At 50.4% G+C, this 22,301-nt stretch overlaps 1 protein-coding gene across 1 annotated transcript in view; it reads right to left on the bottom strand.

The window, feature by feature from the left end:
• Window positions 1–22,301, bottom strand: part of PLEKHM2 (pleckstrin homology and RUN domain containing M2) — a 37,240-nt gene that overhangs the window by 14,426 nt on the left and 513 nt on the right. The window contains exon 2 of the mRNA XM_034672075.1: window positions 22,252–22,296. Coding sequence (XP_034527966.1) covers window positions 22,252–22,296 — 45 coding nt within the window. The remainder of the gene's footprint in view (window positions 1–22,251; window positions 22,297–22,301) is intronic.

The raw sequence follows: 22,301 nt of genomic DNA, 5'->3' as shown, positions 1-22,301 counted from the left end.
GCGCCCGAAATGAGAAACAGATAAAAGAGGAGGGCGAGAGCAGAGAGCTCAGACAACCAGTCAAGGGGCGCCTGGCTGGCTCCATCCGTGCAGCGCGCGACGCTTGATCTCGAGCCCCATGCTGGATGTAGAGATTATTAAAAATAAAAAATAAATAAATAAAAGAAAGACCAGTCAAATGATCTATCCATGGTGACCACCAGCAGCTTACCCTGCACGCTCCGGAGGGCAAAGCTGCATGTTCAGAGCCCAGGCCCTGAGAGGCACCCAGCCCGTGCTCTGCACAATGACATCTTGATGCTGGGAGGGGGACCCACCGTCCATGTGTAGGTCTCAGGTGGTACCGGGCTTCGAGCCAGGGCCACAGCGCTAGCCCCCCCAGGGGCATTACATGAGGCATTATCTGTATAAATGCCCCCCGCTCCGGCGTTGTCCAGCACGCCCTACTCGGAGCAGCCCCTCTGCACAAACTAAGGGCTGAGGGACTGGGGCGCCAGCCCCAGAGACTGATGTGGGACCCTGGATTTGCCCAGGGGTAATGGACAAGGTTGGGTATGGGTCAGGGTCCACACCAGGCTCATGTCCAGCCCTACACAAAGAAGGATGCTTATTTCCAGGCTGGACGGATAAAAGGAAGGGGGCAGCAGGCGAGATGAACCACAGCACTGAGCAAAGGCTGAAGAAGGTGAGGGCGGCTCTCTCTGATTCGTTAAGGCTAAGAAAGCAGGGGCCCTTTTCAAGTACAGCCCTAGGAGACAAGTCTTTCCAACTTCGTTTTAGCCATACTCCAGTCTGCTGTTGCCCTTCGAACAACCAGACGGGGAATGGGCACACAAGAACACTCATCTCAGGTTTAAGCTCTTGGCACGGGCCAACATGTTCTCCAGTGTTATCTGGACGCAGTGGTAGAGACGGCAGCAGCAAGCTACGTCGACCACACCAACGAGCACGAGCTCCTGGCCAGAGGCCAACCATTCAGCGCCCACAACAAAAATACCCTCTCTTCCCTGTGGCCCGGGGTAAGCCCAGCAGCCCTGCTGGCCGGGGATAGACCCCAGTGCCACGGGGTTGCCCTCCCTCCTGAGAGGCGGGCAAAACAGGCCCGGGAGAAAGCAACGAGCCTATGCGAACCGCCCAGCTCCCGCCCCGCCATGGCTGGAGGTTGTCCTGCTCGCTTCAGGACTAAGAACTACCACACGGGAGTCCGGCCTCTTCTCCTTCTTCTGAGATCAGACAGTCTTAGACAGATGATAGAGCTGGCAGGATCTCTCGAGATCTGGTGAACTCCGTTATGTAAGAAAGCAAAACGGACATGTACTCGTTTCCTTGATTATAAGAGGAGCCGCACCTAGCACAACACTCGAGAGACACGGAAGAGCTTTCCGATTGTGTTTGTTTCATTTACACAGAGAAAGAGGCTAAAGCCAGTGCAGGCTGAGTTCTCCACTGGAGGGTCAGCTCAGTGGTGGGGGGGAGCCAGAGCTGGGACTCGGACTCCTTTCTCGGGTCAAGAGACCTTTACAACATTTGCTCACCATAAAAACTCAAGCAAGATGAAGTGTGTATAAAGTACAAAGACCTCCTGGCCCCGTTTCCCACTGTCAACTGCTCGTGTGTGTCCTCCCAACATGCTTCCTGCATGTGTGTCCTCCCAACATGCTTCCTGCATACGCAGACTTAAAAAAAACTTTTTTTAAAGTGAAACCGGGTCATGCTATACTCATGGTTCCCAAACGTGCTTTTTCTTAACAACATACGCAGCACCTATTTCCGTACCATTACATACAGAGCGGCTGCATTTTTTCAGGGCCACACTGCACGCTAAAATAGGACATTGTTAGCTAATGGCTGCTGTCTCCACTTCTCTGATGCCACACGATCCTGCAGCGAACGTCTGTGGATCCCTGTGTGGGTATTTCTGCGCGGTGAGTGCTTACAACGGACCTGCAGACCTTTTAAAATGCTGGATCAATTTGCACTCTCACGGTGCCAGCGAACCCTGGATATAATTAGTCTAATTCTTGGCAGTCCAACTGGTGAAAAAACAGGACCTAATTGTTTGGGTTTTTTGGGTTTTTTTTTTAAGATTTTATTTTAAGTACTCTCTATGCTTAACGTGGGGCTGGGAACTTACAACCCCGAGACCAAGGGTCGCGTGCTCCTCCCACCCAGCCAGCCAGGCACCCTGGTACCTGATGGTTCTAAATTGGATTTCTCTCACCATTAGTGCAGCTAAACATTCTTTTTTTAAAAATATTTTATTTATTAGAGAGAGAAAGAGATAGAGAGCAGGGGGAGGGGTAGAGGGAGAAGCAGACTCTCTGCTGAGCAGGGAGCCCAATGCGGGTCCTGATCCCAGGACCCTGGGATCATGACCTGAGCCGAAGGCAGATGCTTAACCGACGGAGCCACCCAGGCGCCCCCAGCTGAACATTCGTATTAGCCATTCCTACCATTTCTATTTCTTTTCCTGTGAACTGTCTCTTCAATCTCCTCCATCTTCCGTCTGCTCGCCTTCTTGCTGATGGTCTGGCATAGCTCTCTGTTGGTGGAGGGTTTAATCCTGCGCGTTCCTTTGAATTACTGTTCTTGCCCTGTGTCAACTGACCTTTAAATTTTGCTTGTGGTGTTTTTTATCCTATTGAGAAACTTCTACGTTTTAGGTAGTCAGAGCTGTCAACCTTGCCCTTCACGGTTTCCCGTTTTTCCCAGTCTAATATTATAAAAGTACTTCTATCCCTCTACGGCTTCTCAGATTGTTTGGTTTCTTTTTTTGCGTTTAGACCTTTACTTTATATGTGGCATGAGGTAAGGATTGAGCCTTATTACTTTCTGGAGAGAGAACTCATTTCCACATTTATTAACAGTCCCATACTGATTTGTTTTTTCTTTCTTTTTTTTTTTTTAAGATTTTATTTATTTAGTTGACAGAGACAGCCAGCGAGAGAGGGAACACACAGGGGGAGTGGGAGAGGAAGAAGCAGGCTCACAGTGGAAGAGCCTGATGTGGGGCTCGATCCCACAACGCCGGGATCACGCCCTGAGCCGAAGGCAGACGCTTAACGACTGCACCACCCAGGCGCCCCCATCCCATACTGATTTGTGATTTCATATGCCATCTTTCTAGATTATTTTAAACAGCCCATTGCCTATTCCTGGGCCAGTCTCTGATTTTTAATTATTTTCACTTTATTCATCATTTTGATAGGGGCAGAACAAATCCACCCCATCCCCCAACTATTCTTGTTTTGACTATTCTGGCACAATCTTGTTAGAATCTTGTTTGGAGTAGAATTGTACTGAGTCCAAAGATGATCTGGCCGTGAGAACCAGTATCTTTGCAACACTAAGTGTTCCCATTCAGGGACGTGGAATTTTCCCCATTTATGCAGGTCTTCTTTTCTATCGTTTGGCACGTTTCACAGCTTTCTTTAGGTAGGTCTCGCACAGGGACTGCAAGGTGGGTTGCATAATGCATGTATATTATGATTTAGGGAACAGTCTGCCAACCAGGAAACCACTGCTGCAGAAAGTACAACAGAAAGAGAGTGCAACATGGTGGTGGAGAGTGGGGGCTGTGGGCAGGAAGAAGGGGTCCAAAGCGTGGCTCTGCTACGGTGGAGCAGAGTACCTTTGGCAAACTGCTCAACCATCTGAACTTTCATTTTTTCTCATCTATAAAATGGGAGAGAGCTGAGCTGTCCGGTATAGCAGCCACCAGCTTCATGGGGCTAGTTACATTTAAACTGATTAAAATTAGACACAAATAACAATTCAGTTCTTCCGTGGCACCAGCCAACCTTCAGATGTTCAGTAGCCCCATGTGGTGAGTGGCTACTGCACTGGACAGTGCAGATATAGAACATTTCCCTCCCTGTGAAAGTTCTATTGGATGGTGCTAGTTTGGGGGAGGGGATGATATAAAGCATGCAAAAGGCTTACCATACATCCTGGTAAGCAGCATGCACTCAATAAATAGTAGCCAAGCTTCTTAAGAATAATGAATCCAGGGGCGCCTGGGTGGCACAGCGGTTAAGNAAAAAATCATTAAAAAAAAGGAACAAAAAACAAAAAACAGTGATCCATGAAATACATGCCCGCCTTAATTCCCATCACTGGGTTAACCCATCCCCCCACTCCCCTCCCCTCTGACATCTTCACTTTATTCTCAGAATCCATAGTCTCTCATGGTTAGCCTTCCTCTCTGATTCCCACCCCCCTTCATTTTTCCCTTCTTTTTCTTAATGTCCTCCATGCTATTCCTTATATTCCAAATGGAAGTGAATCCATATTTTTTTTTTTTTTTTTTTTTAAGATTTCTTTATTTAGGGGAGCCTGGGTAGCTCAGTTGGTTAAGTGTCTGCCTTCAGTTCAGGTTATGATCCTGGGGTCCTAGGATAGAGCACCGCATTGGGCTCCCTGTTCAGTGGGGAGCCTGCTTCTCCCCCTCCTGGTGCCCCCTGCCTGGCTCCTGCTCTCTCTCAAATAAATAAATAAAAATCTTAAAAAAAAAAAAAAAGATTTATTTATTTGTTTATTTGAGAGAGAGTGAGTGAGAGAGACCATGAATGGGGAGAGGAAAGGAAGGAGAGAGAATCCCAAGCAGACTCCCCGCTGAGTGCAGAGCCTGACTCAGGGCTCGATCCCACGACCCCAAGATCATGACCTATCAAGAGTCTGACGCTTAACCGACTGAGTCACCCAGGCGCCCCGAACCCATATTTTTAGTCAAACCAATAACACAGCACTTGGCTAACCCTAACAACAGGTGCAAATAAGACAGAAAAAAGTACTCTGCTCTCGAGAACTACCATTCTGTCCACTGGTTCGCCAGTGGGGGTTCCAAAGCCTACTCTTTAAACAGCTTTTTACAGCAGGTTGATAAAGATTTTCTATTATCTCCGGGGACAAGGTGTTCTCGAATCAGTGCTGCAGCGCCACATGATTCCTGAGGGGAGGAGGAAGAAGAAAAGGAAGGTCTATGAACCAATGATGGAAGGACTTTAGGACTTGCGTCCACGGCTTGAGCTCGTACTTGGGGAGCTGGGTCAGCAAAGCGTGACATAAAGGTAAACAGCAGAGGTATTCTCCCTTCACTGTGGAGAGGCCACAGCCAGTAGCAACTCACTGCCAGTAAGATCAGCAGGCTCAGAAAGGACTGGGGACGGGAGGGAAGCAACCATCACATAAACAAGGGCTCTGGGGCAACAGAATGCAGGGAATGAGGGTAATGAACATGAGTGAGCCTGGAAGCACAGTTACCAGCCTGTATCGCGAACGACTCTTCAGTTACCCGCGACACCTGCTGCGGAGCTAACGCCAGCTGTGTTGAGCACCGTCACTTACAGAGTGCTTATTATAGGCACCAGGAAGCGCACAGTGGATACGAGTATGGATTCTGGGGTCAGACAACTGGGATTTGAACGTGGCCTCTGCTCCTCATTCACCGTGTGACGCTGGCAAGTGATTTCACCTCTCTACACTCAGCATTCGCATCTGTGAAATGGGCTTGGTCATGGTATCCTCCCTGTAGGATGCTGTAAGGGTTCAGCTACTATTTACACTGTTTTTATCAAAGTGACGATGATACACTTTACAAGCACTGTTTAATTTAATCACCACAGCGATTGCATAAAGTAGGTCACAGAGCTAGTAAGTGGCAGAGCCAGACTCTCAATCCAGGTCTTTCCATCGGGGCTCAAGATCCCTGGATGAATAATGTATATAAAATGTTACGCTCTGGGGGCGCCTGGGTGGCACAGCGGTTAGGCGTCTACCTTCGGCTCAGGGCGTGATCCCAGCGTTGTGGGATCGAGCCCCACATCAGGCTCCTCCGCTATGAGCCTGCTTCTTCCTCTCCCACTCCCCCTGCTTGTGTTCCCTCTCTCGCGCTGGCTGTCTCTATCTCTGTCAAATAAATAAATAAAATCTTAAAAAAAAAAAAAAAAGGAAGTGTACTGTCTGGTTAACACAAGCTGCAGTTGCTCCAGGAGATTTTTCCCACTTCTGGGAAGAAATTCATCCTGCTGACCAGATTCCCAAGTAGTTTTGACTATTCCCTTTCTGTCTATGTAGATTTGGGGAAAAGGTGGAAAATGTCAGACGAGGGGCCAGCAAACTATAGCCAGTGGGTCTGCCTCCTATTTTTGTAAATAAAGTTTTATTGGAACACAGCCACATCATGTGTTTCTGTATTATTTACAACCACCTTTTTTTTTTTTTTTAAGTAATCTCCACACCCAACGTAGGGCCTGAACTCACGTCCCTGAGAGATTAAGAGTCACATGGTCTTCCAACTGAGCCAGCCCCACACACTTACAGCTGCTTTTGTGCTACGATGGCAGCACCGAGTAGATGCAGGAGGGAATGTACGGCCCATGGAACCTGAGATATTATCTGGCCCTTTACAAAAAAAGTTTGTTGACCTTTGATCTAGAACCTTCAGTAGAGATGGAGCACACACCTGTGCCAGGTTGGGTTGAGAGGTGTCTCTTGCCCAAAGCTCAGGTCAGCAGTGGCCAGACGGGAGGCTCAAGCCTTGCAGATTCATATATTTCAACAAATATCTACTGAGTACCTACTCTGTGTACATCAGATACTAATCTTATACAGAAGTTCTTGCCCTTGTAAAACTTACGTTCTGGTGGCAGATGGAGATAACTGTGTACATATACATAATATCACGTTCAGGAGTAAAAATGTTATAAAAAAAGAAGCAGCAGGGTACAGGGAATCTGTTATAAATATGGGGTCTGAGAAGATCTTGCTGGGGAAATGACTGTTGAGGTATCTGGGGGAAGAGTTATTCTCGTTAGAGGGACAGTAGGTGCAAAGGTCCTGAGGCAGGGGCAACAGTAAGGAGACAGGTGTGACTGGAGCTCAGGAAGCGATGATGTGAGTGGTATGAGATGAGGTCAGAGGGCAGCCAAGGGCCACATCGTGTGTGTCATGCAAGCCATAAGAAGGACTTCATACTTCATTACCAGTTTGATGGGAAGCTATTGGGAGGCTGAGAACAGGGACTTACCATAGTTCAATATATACGTTATGAGGCTGCTCTAGCTTCTGTGTCGTGTATACACAGACTGTGAGAAGCCATGGTAGAGGCAGGGAGACTGGCTGGGAGGCTATCGCTGGTGCGGATGGATGCTGGAGGCTTGGAGCTGGCTGTAGTAGTGGAAGTGGGACAGGGTCAGGTTCAAGATCTCATGTGAAGGTGGTGCCCCAGGGATTTATTTATGGATTAGATGTGGGGTACGAGAGCAAGGAAGGTGCCAGGGTGATTCTAAGGTTTTCGGTCTGAGCAACTGCATGGGTTGCCATTTCCAGATCAGGTGGAATTCTGCTCTGGACACAGTAAGTTCAAAACACTTCTCAGACGTCTAAGTGGAGATGTCATGGAGACGGTTGTATAAATGGGTCTGGAGCTCAGGGAGAGGTATTTAAAGCTGTGGAACTGGCCGAGGTCATCCGGGGGGCGCCTGAGTCCTGCTGAGTACTGAGCCGGGGAGCGCCAATGCGAGACCGGGGGTCCTCACCGCGTCTGCACAACAGAACCACATGGGAATGGGAGGAAAATAATCAGGCCCCAGCGCCTTCCCAGATCAGTTAAAGTAGAAACGCTGGACGTGGAGCCCAGGGACCAGCATTTTAAAAAACACTCTCCGGGTGATTCCAATGCCCAGCCTGGGCTGAGGATCACTCCCTTAGACCGAGAAGGTACAGCCAAAGAGGCGGGTAGAAAATCTGGGCTGTGTGTGCTCCAAAAGCCAAGTGAAGACAGTTTCCAAAGGGAGGGAATGATCCCTTCCTTTTTTTCTTAATTCTTAGGTAATCTCCACACCCAACGCGGGGCTCGAACTCATAACCCCGAGATCAAGAGCACGTCCTCCTCCAACTGATCCAGCCAGGTGCCCCAGGAATGATCCCTTCATCGGGGTCATATTCCCATGAAAAGGAAGGTGCTGGGAACCCCGGTAAAGGCAGTGTGAGGGGGGCACCTGGGCAGCTCCGTAGGTTGAGCGTCTGACTCTTGGTTTCGGCTAGGGTCATGACCTCAGGCTCGTGAGATGGAGCCCTGCGCTCAGGGCGCATTGTGCTTGGGATTCTTGCCCCCTTCCTCCTTCCCTCTCTGTTCCTTCCACTGCTTGCACGTGTACACTCTCTCTAAAATAAATAAACTAAAAAAAATTTTAAGGTGTGATAGTGGTATTAGGTTATATGAGAAGAGAATCCTCACCTTTGAGCAATGTTAACTGAAAATTTTATGGATGTCTGGGGCCTGCTTCAAAAATAACAGAGGGGTACAGTTGACACAAAGCAGTCCCTGATATAAAGAGCTGTGCATGGGACTTCAGTACGTCTTACTGCCTACTACTAGTTGGAAGAAAGAAAAAGGGGAAGAGGACGAGAAGGGAGGGAAGGAGAGGAGACATTAATACAGAAAACTCCTTTGACCAGTTTTGTCAAGAGCGGCAAGAAAATGGGAGTGGAGTGAAGGAGTTGAGCCCTCGAACAGGAAAGACAGGATGGCAGCCACTGCCCCAGGGGAGGGTGGCGGGGAGGGTGGCAGGGATGTTAGCCCAGACGCAGGTGGGCAGGTGTGCTCAAAGGCGGCAGGATGAACTGTTCCCATCAGAAGGAAATTTTAAAATAAGCAAGGTCCTTAACGATAGAGAACAAACTGAGGGCTGCTGGAGGGAGGAGGGTGGGGGAGGAGCTAGACGGTTGAAGGGCATTAAGGAGGCCACTGGCTATGATGAGCGCTGCGTGTTGTATTAAGTCATGAATCCTGAATTCCACTCCTGAAACCAATATTGCACTGTATGTTAACTAAAATTAAAATTAACTAAAATTTAAATTAAAGAAAAAACAAAACAAAAATAAGCAAGTTCAGCTAAGAATGAAGAGAGGGATTAAGATTTAAAGTAATTTTTTAATAATAATTTTTTATTATGTTATGTTAGTCACCATACAGTAAGTACATCCCTGGTTTTTGATGTAAAGTTCCATGATTCATTATTTGCGTATAACACCCAGTGCACCATGCAATATGTGCCCTCCTTACTACCCGTCACCGGCCTATCCCAATCCCCCCCACCCCCGAAGCCCTCAGTTTGTTTCCCAGAGTCCATAGTCTCTCACGGTTCATTCCCCGTTCTGTTTAGCCCCCCTTCCTTCTTCCCTTCCTTCTCCTACTGATCTTCCTACCTCTCATGTTCCATAAATGAGTGAAACCATATGATAATTGTCTTTCTCTGCTTGACTTATTTCATAAAGTAATTTTTTTTAAGCCACGTTCTCCCTAAAGTACTTTAAGTCAGGCACGTTCCCAGACCACACCCCGGGTCAGCTAAGCCGCTCGCCTTTCCTAATTCTTGGGGTGCACTCAGGCACCAGCGCCGGGGAGTGCTGGGCTCAGTCCACACCCACCCTCTCCAAGCCAGGAGGACGGCAGGCAGGCAGGCCGAGCACCCTGGGAAGACTGGCTGTCACGAGGCCGAGCCAGACCCCGTGGTTGCCGGGAAATGTGGGTGGCACACTCCAGCAAGCCAAGAAATGCCTGACTCGGGACATTTTAATTAGGGTCAGTCCCACTCTCTGCTCCGAGCTGCAGCCGGCCCTCTTTGTCTTCTCTCTCCCTTATAGACCCATAACCAAGAGACAATTTCTAGTTCTGTGGTTGGTACTGAGAAATCCTTCCAGAACTGGTCAATAATAGGTCAACTCCAAGGTGGCTATGAAAGATGATATGTGGCCAAAGGAAAATAAAGACGGTCGCAGGGGCCCTTCCTTCTCTCTCCCTGGTCAGTTGGCCCCAAGGGCGCCGTGATGCGGCCCAGCAGACAGGAGGTCTGGACTCTGACTGCTACCTGCTCACAGGCTGTCCTGGGCAAGGCAGCGGGAGGGCCTGGGGAGGGTCCCCACCCCTGTGTTAAATGCCTGCCCCAACAATTGGCAAGGGGGGCCACAGGGCGGCACAGCCTGGAGCGCTGAGCTGCCTCACTGCTACGGGACTCCCTCCCTGCTTAGCGCACAGAGCCTGCAGACCTATCAGCGGGAGGAACTGGCTCTCCTCTGCTCCCCGGGCAACAGCAGCCGCCCTATTGGCTCCATGGAGACCAGGTATATTTAGACCACAGAATGTTCAGAACAGCCTCGCACTCCAGTTTCAGGAAGTGGAAATCCAAAGGCAGGAAAACCCCATGGAATGAAGGGTAGACTGCCACCTGTCCTCAACTTCCCTCTCTTAGAAATGAAATCCATGCTGGCCCTGGATGCAGGAGCTCCACTCAAACTCAGAGCCACCCTGAGCTGCAGGACCCCACAGGGCCACCGACTCCCTAAGCTGCCTCTCCCCCTGCTGCTGCTGCAGGTGTGCTGAGCGAGGGACGGGCCTTGTGGAAAACGAGGGGGCCCTGCCTGCCTGGCCTTTGGAATTCTATTTACAGTGTGAGTCCTTAGGGTCGAACTGGCCCTGCGGGCCTCACGGACGTTCACTCTTCTTTCCAAGGCAGAAACTCAGAGGAGAGGCAGAGGTCAAGCCATGTGCTACCATTTATCACCTACCTTTGGGGTTGGGATGTCCCTTAACCTTGTTGCCTGAACTCCCCTGGAGGGGGGACCCCACGATAGTTTATCCATAGCAGAGACCACTGGAGAAGAGCTGGTGTGGTCAGAACTACCCAGACCCCCTCAGGCAGCCCGCCAAAACAGGTCCCCACTGAGATCTTGCACGAGCATTTTGCATTGGCTTCAGACACAGACCCTTGGATTTGAGAAGGCCAGGGCTCATCACCCATCCCCTCCAAAGAAACAAGTAAACAAACACACAAACAAGGCAGGCCAGCTGGAGCCTTTGAAGTCTTAGCAAAACTTCTTAAGAAGAATAATGTCTGATCCCAGGAAGAGAAGGCCCGGGCCAACAGCATCTCTGCAGAGAAGCCCCACTGGAATCTAAGACAAGGCTGGGACCAACCAGGTGGAAGAATTTCAGAATCTAAGAGCAGAAGGACCCCCAGAAATCACCTGGTTACAAAGCAGAGTTTCCTGGGGTCTCCCCCATGGTGGGGGAATCAGAGTGAGGCTATCTGTGAATGCAAGTTTGACTAAAAAAAAAGAGAAAGAAAGGGGGCGCCTGGGGGGCTCAGTCAGGTAAGCAACTGCCTTTGGATGAGGTCATGATCCCAGGGTCCTGGCATGGAGCCCTGAGTCGGGCTCCCTGCTCAGCGGGGAGCCTGCTTCCCCCTCTGCCTGCCACTCCCTCTGCTTGTGCTCGCTTGTGCGCTCTCTCTCTCTGTCAAATAAATAAAATCTTTTTAAAAAATCAAAATTAAAATTAAAAAAAGAAAAAAGAAGAAAGTCTGGCTACTGAATGTGCTGAAGAGCAGAAAAACGACCTGATCCTTACTTTGCTGGCAGGGAGAACAGGGCCCAGCGACATGAAGACACTCCCTGCCCCTCCTGGCTTTGCGCGGTGGTCCTTGTGCCTTACCGCACCGTCATGGCCGGTGTGCTCAGACACCATGGAAGCGGCTGTTTCTGGGGCCCCTTCTGCTTCCATCCCCCTGAGGGTAAAGCAACAGTCAGGGGTACCTGCTGTAACCACCTGGGAAGTGCTCAGCCTCAGTCTTACCGAGGAGGGCCTTGGGCCATTCTAGGGCTCTGCAGAAGGGGAGCTACAGTTTGGGGACGATGTCAGGCACATCCTTGCTGCCTCCTTCCTAGACAACAGGAGCGTGTCGACACAGGCTTTGGCCCGCTAGGTGTCCACTGCTCCCACAACCCCAGGCAACTGCAGTGTTTTTGACTTACTCTCCTGATTTTATTTTATTATTATTATTATTTTTAAGGGGCTTGAACTCATGACCCTGAGATCAAGACCTGAGCTGAGATGGAGATGTTTAACCAACAGAGCAGAGCCACCCAGGCACCCCATGACTTAACTCTCCTAATTTGAAAATCCCTAACCTGAGATCCCACCCCACCTTGGCCTGAAAAATACTGCATTCCCAATGACGATTACGGTAGATTACGGAACCAGAGATCACTGCTAGGTAGGAACCAGAGACCCTGCAGCTCAGAAGCGATCAGCCTGGTTTCTTGCTAGGCATGAAAAACACCGTCCATCTGTCAGCTCCCCTGCCCGGGAAAGGCGCGTGCCCAGGCGGGCGGCACCCTAGGGCTGGCCGGCCCCATCCGCACAGTCACCGTGCAGGGTGTGCTGTTTCTTTACCACGAGCCTGCATTGCTTCTCAAACAAGATGAGTGAAGTCAATGCTTCTTAACCATTTATTTGCTACTGAATACACCCAATTATAATGGTTTTCTTTCCCACTGCCCAAATCGCTACTCATTAGCCCCTTTGCTGGAAAGTCGGCAAGCTCTCTGCTTTTTTGGCAGCTCTGCAGAAAGATATGAGGGGGGGGGGGGGGGGGGAGCTAAAAACAGCAGGTACTTGAATTATCCATGGATTTCATTTTTTTGTGCTTTCTTTGGGGTGTCGGAACAGTGATAGCAGAAGGGGACAGGCCTAGCTGGGCACAGATCTTCTGGGTAATTTGATGGAATATGGTTTCCAAGAGCAGTTACGTGTTTCTCCTTCCTGGAGGAGGAGTGTCCCAGCCCCAAGGAACACGGCACGGGCCGGACCTCTCACAGGGGCTGAGCACTCCTTTCCAAGTGGGGACGAAAACAGCAGGAGTCTCTGCTAGGAGGTCGCTGGGCAAACACCAGAGCCTGAGAAGCCAAGCAATGGCCTGAAAGACCATGCAGCACACAGGACTCCACACCACGCTTTTCCCCCTGGGATGGAGGCAGGCCCTGTTTTCTCTGGGCTCCGCTTCAGTGGCATGTGTGGCACTGGCAGGAAGAAGAAAGGAGTTTTTCAAAGCCTCTTTCAGTCTTTCAACGCCTGGGAACCTCACTGGTTCTGCATTCAGCTTTCACTTCCCCTCCCTCAGCTGTACCTGCGACATGACCTCACGAATGCGCCCCTCACCCGACAGCCATTTTGTTGCCACGGAAAATGTCATCAGGTCATTGTCCAAATCAAAATATTAGGTTTTGAGGACACTGGGGGAACCCCTGCTTCCCCCCCCCATGGTCCATGCCATACAGTCAGGCTAACGATGTGATACAGGGTCAGGAAGCATGACAACAACGCCATGGATTACACACGCATCCTGGCCATGAAGGGACATGGGGGACCGCTGGGTAGACACCTAGTCGTCTGTTGTGGTGTGCTGATGGTCTTCTCTCCTAGAGCGCCAGCCCCAGGGGGTAGGAGCCCGGTGGGTTCTCTTCACTGCTGGTTCCCAGGGACCGGAAGAGTGTCCAGCACGTCACCGTCACTCAGCAAATGTTTGTTCAATGAACACGTGGTTTTAAGGAGGCCTGGCCCACAAGACAGACCCAAGAGGATGGATTATCTGTTATAATTTCAAGACAGACATCACGAGGATGGAAAAGGCCCAGAGAAATGGAAAGAGCTGCAGCCAGAAACATGGTTCAAATCCAGCTCTGCCCCTCGTGAGCATCAGAATCCGGGGCAAGTTCCTTCTCCAAGCGTCACTTCCCTCAGGTATTGGATCAGGCTCACGGCCTAGCCTGCAAGTGTGTTGCGAGCCCGACTTGGGAAATGTGCGTTAACTGGCAGGTGCTGACGAAACTCAATGTAGGGACCCCTCTGGCATTATTACCCTGCTACCTCTCGGGTACTCGGCCATTTCATGCCTCGGTCGTCTGGAACACCCAAAACAAAGAAGCCAGGGAGAAAGTGTGAACAGAGGTTGACTACTTAGTAAAATTAACTTTGGCGATTTCTGTGGATTTCAATATTACACTAGTCCCTTCCTTCTCATATATGACCGGGTTTCTTAGAATCTGTTGATTCCAACTCTCAGGCACAGTTATCCAGGGAGGAGAGGCGATTCTAGGAAACTAACACTTCCTTCCTTTCTTTTTATTCTTTTTTTTTTTTGGCTTTTTGTTTTATTTATTTATTTACGTAATCTCTACACTCACCATGGGGCTGGAGCTCATGACCCCAAGAACAAGAGGTGCGTGCTCCTGTGACTGAGCCAGCCAGGTGCCCCTAACACTTCCTTATGTTTTTTGTTTTTTGTGGGTTTTTTTTGAGAGAGAGAGAACGCACACACGAGTGTGGGGGAGGGGCAGAGGGAGAGAGAGAATCTCAAGCAGACTCCACACCTAGTGTGGAGCCTGATGCCGGGCTCGATCTCACGACCCCGAGATCATGACCTGAGCCGAAATCAAGAGTTGGAAGCTGAGCCAGCTGAGCCAGCCACACGCCCCTTTCCTTATGTGTTTCTTTTCTTTTTTTTTTTTTTTAAGATTTTATTTATTTATTTGACAGAGATAGAGACAGCCAGCGAGAGAGGGAACACAAGCAGGGGGAGAGGGAGAGGAAGAAGCAGGCTCCCAGCAGAGGAGCCTGATGTGGGGCTCGATCCCATAACGCCGGGATCACGCCCTGAGCCGAAGGCAGACGCTTAACCGCTGTGCCACCCAGGTGCCCCTCCTTATGTGTTTCTATGATGCTGGTGAAGCATTCAGGCAAAGGGGGAAACGATACATGACAAATACAAAAACCGGGGGGGAATGGTTGTGTGGCAGGACCAGCTGCTCTGAGAGCAAGATGCAGGAGGCGCTCTCAGGACCCGGGATGGTCACATGACCAACAGACCAATGACCCGAACTTTCAGCTCCAGCCAAAGGGACTCTCCCAGAAAGTGTCCTTACTCTCCTGCCTCAAAGGGAAGTTCTAGGATGTTCCCGCCTTAAGCGAGTAGCCATAAGGACAGGGCTGGAAAGGAAAGTTCACCCGAACCAACCAGCCCCGCTGCCTCGTTCTGACTCCCACGGAGGAGAGCCGTGCGCCCAGATGTGGTTGCTCCCCCGCACGGCAGGTCCTAAGCTCAGACACCTGCTTCATGGTTTCTCAGCCAGGCCACCTGGGAGAAGACCCCATCGCGCTCCTCGGCCCTAAGGGCACCGCCAGCTTCGGCAGCAGCACACTCGTGCCGGGGCAGCGCATCTTGGTGCTCAAGGTGAGCACCAAACACTCAAGCGGGGAGACCGACCCACCCGAGAGCCCCACGGTACCTCCGAGTGCCAACCTTCTTCCCACAAGGTTCGCACTCCAAATATTGCTCCTTTCTTTCCACGGTCGAACCTGTCCTGACCACGCCACATTAGTTTCAGACCAACAATTTCTGTCCGCTAGCAGCAGATTTTCAATTTTGCTGGCAACTTCTTGTCACGAGGGGCTCCAGCTGGATGAGCTCTGAGGGGGACCAGCAGGAAGTGCCACTGCTCCATCTGAACTCAAGTGTTAACCATACCGCAGAGCGACTACAGAGAGACAGTGACAGCCCACCCAACGGCGCTGGGGGCCTGCTGCTGCCAGAGGGTCACCTGCTTCTGTCCAACCCCAGGTACAGGTGAGTTTCTGCCCGGCCTCCCGTCGTCAAACAGGCCTTTTGGCCTGGACGGGCCTCATGCTAGAGCCAGGGCCCAGGGTGTACTGCGATGGGATGGGCGGGCCCACAATGTCACAAGGCTTCAAACAGAAACCTAATGTTAGAGAAGCATTTTGTAAAAGGAAAACCATGTCCTAAAACTGAATGGGCAGGCCTCGGAAAACCACTTCTCTACTAGTATCTCCTGCTGGGCCTGGGGGGGGGGTCACTCAGAGGGTCAGGTGCACAGTCCTGTGCTTCCCGGTCGGGGCCTTTGGGTCCCTCACACCCCTCACTGGAAAGCCTCTATTCTGTGAGAGAGGAAAGGAGCACAGAACAGTTCCTGTCAACATTAGGATGCAGGCAGGGGGAGAGGAAGCAAGGAGAAGCAAGCCTGACCCTTAGCACTTCAGTTTATAAAAAAAGTGTGTGTGTGGGTATTATCTTTAGAGCTCTGCCCCAGTGACTCAGGTCACTGGGGATTTTCAGAACTCTTAAGACTTTTCAGCCAGAGAGCACAAAACTATTGATTGAAACCCAATGGTCAATAAGCTTCCCACGTATATATAAATACAAGGACCTCTCTAGAATCAGCTGCCCGAGCTCATTTTTAATGAGCTGGCCGACCTAACGGATCTGAGGGATGGGAAAATGGGGAGGGGAGGAGCCCACCGCTCTTGCCAGCCTCTTCAGCCGCACTCACAGGCTGAGTTGAACAACACAGCCGCAGCTCCTTCGCCAGTGTGAGCAGACCCCAACCAGCAGACCTCGGGGTGCCTGGCCGGAAACAGAACCTCACTTGGGGCCTAAGCTGGTGGGGCAGCACGTCTGTGCTGGGCAGGAGACCCAGGTGAGGGAATGTCATCCTGACCTAGGAACATTCATTCTCTGGATGGTTACTTTATTAAACTCCAGGGGCTCCTGGGTCCCTGGCGCCTCAGTCCATTAAGCGTTTGCCCTCGGCTCAGGTCATGATCTCAGGGTCGGTCCTGGGACGGAGCCCTGCGTTTTCTGGCTCCCCACTCAGCAGGGAGTCTGCTTGTCCCTCTGCCCCTCCCCCACTCATGATCTCGCCATCTCTCCCTCTCTCAAATAAATAAATAAAATCTTTTTTAAAAATAAAATAAAATCCATTTATTTACCCTGTTTAAGGAGAGCAGAATTGGAGCTGAGGAGACAGAGAACAGGGGCCACTTACTTTTTATTTTACACGTTTCTGAGCTGTTTGCATGCTTTTAAAAACAGCTACTCATTTTCTTTTCTTTTAAGATTTTATTTATTTATTTGACAGAGAGGAAGAGAGAGAACAAGCAAGGGGAGCAGCAGGCAGAGGGAGACAGAGAAGCAGGCTCCCCACCAAGGGCAGGGAGCCTGACATGGGGCTTGATCCCAGGACTCTGGGATCATGACCTGAGCCAAAGGCAGACGCCCAACCAACTGAGCCACCCAGGAGCCCCACAACTACTCTTTTTCTTAGCATACTGTCTCATTCTCTTACCCTAGTCAGTGCTCAGGACGGGATACGACATCACCTCCTTAGGCCAGTCTTCTTTGGTCACCTCCTCTATACAGCAAACTCCCCCACCAATTCCCTATCACAGTCTCCTGCCATTATAATGCCTTCACACCATAACCATGATCCAAAATCATCTTTGTACTGGTTTGCCTACTAATTCATCACTTGTCTCTTTCACTGCAATACCCACTCCACGAGGGCAAGGATCTGATCTGCCTTGCTCACTACAACCCCTACCCTCCTAGGGCCTAGCACAGGAGAGACATATGGGGGGGGGCGCTCAGTAAATATCTTTGAAAAATGAAACACACAGACATGAGATGGGATTTACCAATGTCCATATTCATTCCACAAGCCTGATACAATACACAAAAACACAGTTGCCATAGAGATTTGATTACCTGTAGGACCAGTCACACCAATTTCTCTGAAGGTGATCTGTAGCCTACCCTGATGAGGACTTTTTTTTTTTAAGATTTTATTTACTTATTTGACAGAGAGAAAGCACAAGCAGGGGGAGCAGCAGGCAGAGGGAGAAGCAGGCTCCCTGGGGAGCAGGGAGCCCGATGTGGGGCTCCATCCCAGGACCCTGGGATCATGACCTGAGCCAAAGGCAGTTGGTTAACCAACCGAGCCACCCAGGTGCCCCGAGGAGGACTTCTTATGCGCACACGCAGGCACATACCCCAAGTACGGCCTGCCGAAACGCAGCCTGCTTTCGTACATAAAGGTTTACGGGAGCAGAGCTGCTCTCCTGTATGGACGGACTGTCTGCCATTGCCTTTGAACCACAAGGGCAGCACTGAGTAGCTGCAACAGAGACCATACGAGCGCAAACTACCTGGCATTTATGAAAAAGTCTGACAATCCCTGAGCCTGAAGAAACCGAGAAGAGTCGTCTGAGGCTCTGACTGGGGAGCTTCTGAGAGCGAGCTGCAGGGTTCACACAGGCGCTGGCCCGGCGGTACCTGGGGTTTCACTTAGGCCTGGGCATCAGCTATGTATTCTGCTAAGTGCCTGGAGTGTGTTATGTCCTGTGATTTCATTCTCATGACACCACTACAGTAAGTTCTGACGGCGGAGGCTGATGGAGGCCCAGTCATTTGCCAGGGTCAGAAAGGTCAGTGACACAGCCAGAATTCAAACCCAGACTCAGGTCTGTGCCCCTTGGACGCCTGCACCTGCCTCCCCATGCTGCACAGCTTCCACGCAACGCACTTCCCAGCTACGTCGAGCAGAAGCCTGAGCATGTGCAAGACTGGTCTGGCTCCTCAGAAGACGGCCTGGACATCCCCACGTCCTCGGGGATGTTTCGGCTGTTCCTTCTATCCGCAATGGCCGCTGCTTCTCTTTCTGGGTAGAAACCAATTTCTCAAGACTCGAAGCCCTTCTTCTCTGGGGGCTTCTCCTTGCTCTAGTGATTTGTTGTAAGATTTTATTTTATTTATTTGAGAGAGAGAGAGAGCTCAGACAGAGGAGAGGGAGAAGGAGAAGCAGGCTCCCCGCTGAGCAGGGAGCCCCACGTGGGGCTCGGTCCCAGGACCCCGAGATCATGACCTGAGCCGAAGGCAGATGCTTCACCGACTGAGCCAACCAGGCACCCCGCTCTAGTGATTTTTAAAATTCTCCCTCCGACCATCACACAAACTGTTGGGGGACAGAGGCTGCTTCTCACTCCTACTGTGCATGTATGCATCAAACACGCTCCTCAAAAACAAAACAGAACTCTTGTGAAAACCACTCCCTTGGGCTGCCTGGGTCGTTCAGTCGGTTGAGCATCTATCTTCAGCCCAGGTCATGATCCCAGGGTTGTGGGATCGAGCCCCGTAGCGGGCTCCCTGCTCAGTGGACAGCCTGCTTCTCCCTCTGCCTCTGCCCCTCCCCATGCTTACGCTTGTGCTCTGTCAAATAAGTAAATAAAATCTTAAAAATAAAAAAAAGAGTGAAAGAAAAAAGAAAAGAAAAGAAAAGAAAAGAAAAGAAAAGAAAAGAAAAGAAAAGAAAAGAAAAAAGAAAAAAGAAACGAAACGAAACTCATTGCCTCCCCTCCCCTGGGGAAGATGCTATTTAGTAGAACCATATGCCAATTCAAAATGCCACCACTGTCCTTGACTTGGACAGCTCTCTTTAACTATTAACAAACCAGCAACTGCAGGCTTTATTATCTGCACCTGGGATGTTTCTGCCTCCTCTCCCTTTCTAGAACCTATGGAACTTGCTTTTCATTGAACTGTGCTGTGAAATTCTCCAGTTCTCTCTAACCCCCTGAACCCTGCCTTCATACCAAAATACAGGTTCCCCTGGATCCACGCAGGGTAACAGCTATGCCGCCTCTCCGGGGTCACGCGTATGCTGCTCCTCACAAGAGCCCGTAAAACGGCTGAACTCAACGAGACTCCTTGGGGAGAACGGCTACACTTGGGGTGCAGTTTCTGGGAGGGGGACGAGGAGGGCTTCTGGATGATGGTTATGTTCGGTTTCTCGATCTAGGTGCTGGATGTGTGCGTATGTTCACTTGGGGAGAACTCAGCTGTAGTTAGGAGTGTTAAGTATATTCTATTTTCTGTAGGTATGTTCCATTTCAATAAAAAGTGTTAAAATACCCTTTGCCAGAGCACCTGGGTGGCCCAGGCAGTTAAGTGTCTGACTCGTGGTTTTCGCTCAGGTCATGATCAGGTCATGATCAGGTCATGGGATCAGGCCCCACATGGGGCTCTGCACTGGGCGTCCGGCCTGCTTGAGATTCTCTCTCCTCTCCCTCTGCCACTCCCCCTGCTCTCTCTCTCTCTAAAAATAAATACATCTTTAAAATACCCTTTGCAAACATAGTAATACACAATGGATCTTTTTTTTGCAGAAATACACATCTCGTTTTCTTCAGGCAACAAACTTCTAAAAGGGATCAGCAAGCCCATTTTACTAGCAGCAGGATGAATGAAAGATGAAAAGGCAAAGCAACTCTCAAGGCACTAAATAACAAATTTAGGTGAGACTGGTGTTCAAGGACAAATGCGACCCCAAGCCTGCTAGCCCTCGATGCCTATGGCCGTGGCCTATCCGATTCCTATTAGGAGAGATACTCTGATTCAGAAAACAAATGCACTTCATGATGCGAGAATATAAAACAGTTCCCTGAAACACAGCATACAAAGAAAGTAGGTAACAAGTCCAAAGATGTTGTATAACAACCCTTAGGTGATGAGGCCCTTAGCCATCACAGAGCCTTGTAGAAGTGAGGAACTGGCTCTCTCACACCCAGAAGAGGCTACCACTTGCGCTATGGACTGAATGTCTGTCCCTCCCCCCAAATTCGTAGGCTGAACTCCTACCCCAGGATGATGGTATTAGGAGGTGGGGCCTTTGGGAAGTGCTGAGGTCACGAGGGTGGAGCCCTCTCCGTAGGGATTAAGGCCCTAATAAAAGAGATCCAGGAGAGGTCCCTTCTGCTTCCCCCATGTGAGGACACAGGGGAAGTAAACAGTCTGCAAAGGGAACAGGGCCCTCATCAGAACCCAACCACGCCGCCCCGCATTTTCAGACTCAGAGCACTCAGAACTGTGACAAATAAATACCTGTTGTCTCTAAGCCACCCAGTCATGGGAGCGTGTTACAGCAGCCAGAGCAGACTCAGACAACTTAACGAAGACTGCTCAACATTCTGTAGATGCTGTCGTTAAATGCTCACAACCCTAATTTTATCCCTGCTTTTCTAGATGAGAAAAATGAGGCATGGAGAGGTGAAGGAACCTACCTCAGGTTAGAGCGCTACTAATTGGCAGGGCAGGCAGCCACGCTCCAGAATCCATGTTCTTAACCGGGATGCCAGAGTCATGCCTTTGGTTGTGATCACCCAGGGATGGGTTTCCAGTTGCTAGTGTGGGACTTCTATCTTCCGGCGTGCATTACAGCTCAATAAAACGTGCTTATTCCACGTGCACGATTACAACAATCTTGACAAGCACACCCAACTCCTTCATAAATGGCAGCCTGATTTACAGAGTGAATCTCTGTCCTGAAAAGATTCGTGCTTACACGAATGACAGTGTCCATGCTTACCCCCTATCTACCAGAACTTTCCCCATTTATTTGTTGGAAATCCAGAGACAAAGCGCTTGGCCTACCTGAAGCCATTATCAGCCCCGATTAGATTAGAGGTGTCAGCAGTCTCCCTTTCTCTTTCATTGTGAAAAATCTATCGCTTTTTAACAAAGCATTTGCTTAACCTGAACTCCTTGAGTAAGCAAAAACTATACCCCAATTGCATCAGCAAAACTCAGGAAAAGTAAATAAACAAAACTTTTGTCCCATGTCTGCAATGTTACTCTTAGTTGTGCTTTTAGAAGAACATTTCAGCAAGATCATTTTGGATCTACTTTTCTTTTAAGCCACATTGATCTCAGTGAAGGTAAAACTGCCAGCCTATGTTACTTTTGAGGAATTTAAGTGTGTGTGTGGGGGGGCTATTTAAATATAATAAGAAATTTCTTCATTTTGGTTTATTGAATTAAAATAATCTGATGACCCTTTCCTCCCCCTCTAAATCATTCCCAGTTTCTGAGACTATCAGGTGAGCCAGGAACTCAAATTTTATATATATATATCACGTTCCTCAAACGGCTGTCAATTCTGGTTTGGTTTTAAGAGAATAGGACCCTTTTCCAGAGAAGCTGACTTCCTCACACACACACTGACATATCCTTAATAGGCACTATTTTTTCTACCTGGAATTGGGGCAATGATGTCTACCGCAGGGAGCCCCAGACAGCAGGGTGTCTGTGTGCCACCAAAGTTCCATGGGTCGCCACCCAAACTGCAATCCCCAGGCACTTGGGGTTCTCAAAGCCCTGAAACGCGCCTCTTCCCACTGCCATCCCGGAGCAAGACCGCGCAGGGAACTTCTCGGGCCCCGAGGAGCGGCGGCTGCTTATGACCGGGAGGCCGGGGTGGGGGGACCGGCGGGTCGCGGCCCCACGGGGTGACGCAGGGCCCCCGGCGGCCCCGGGGGAGCTCCGGGGATGCTGACCTCAACTTTGTTCTTTACAAACAGCTCGGAGGCCGCGGCGCTCACGTGAGCCGCCCGCTTCCCCCGCAGCTGCTCCTGGCCCCCGGGGTCGCGGAGGGGAAGGGCGGTGTCCCCGAGCCCTGGGGACGGGACGACCCCCCCGGCATCGGCGAGCGACCCGCGGCGGGGGAAGGGGAGGCGCCGGACTGGCGGGGAGGGGCTGCCGGCCGCGGGGAGCAGGCCACGCTCACCTTCTTCACCGACAGCGAGATGTTCTCCAGGATCCGGTCCTTCACCTCTC

Source organism: Ailuropoda melanoleuca, chromosome 11, assembly GCF_002007445.2.
Source record: "Ailuropoda melanoleuca isolate Jingjing chromosome 11, ASM200744v2, whole genome shotgun sequence".
Classification (NCBI taxonomy): Eukaryota; Metazoa; Chordata; class Mammalia; order Carnivora; family Ursidae; genus Ailuropoda; species Ailuropoda melanoleuca.
The sequence above is the reverse complement of the archived record's forward strand: the minus strand, read 5'-3'. Positions and strand labels throughout refer to the sequence as shown.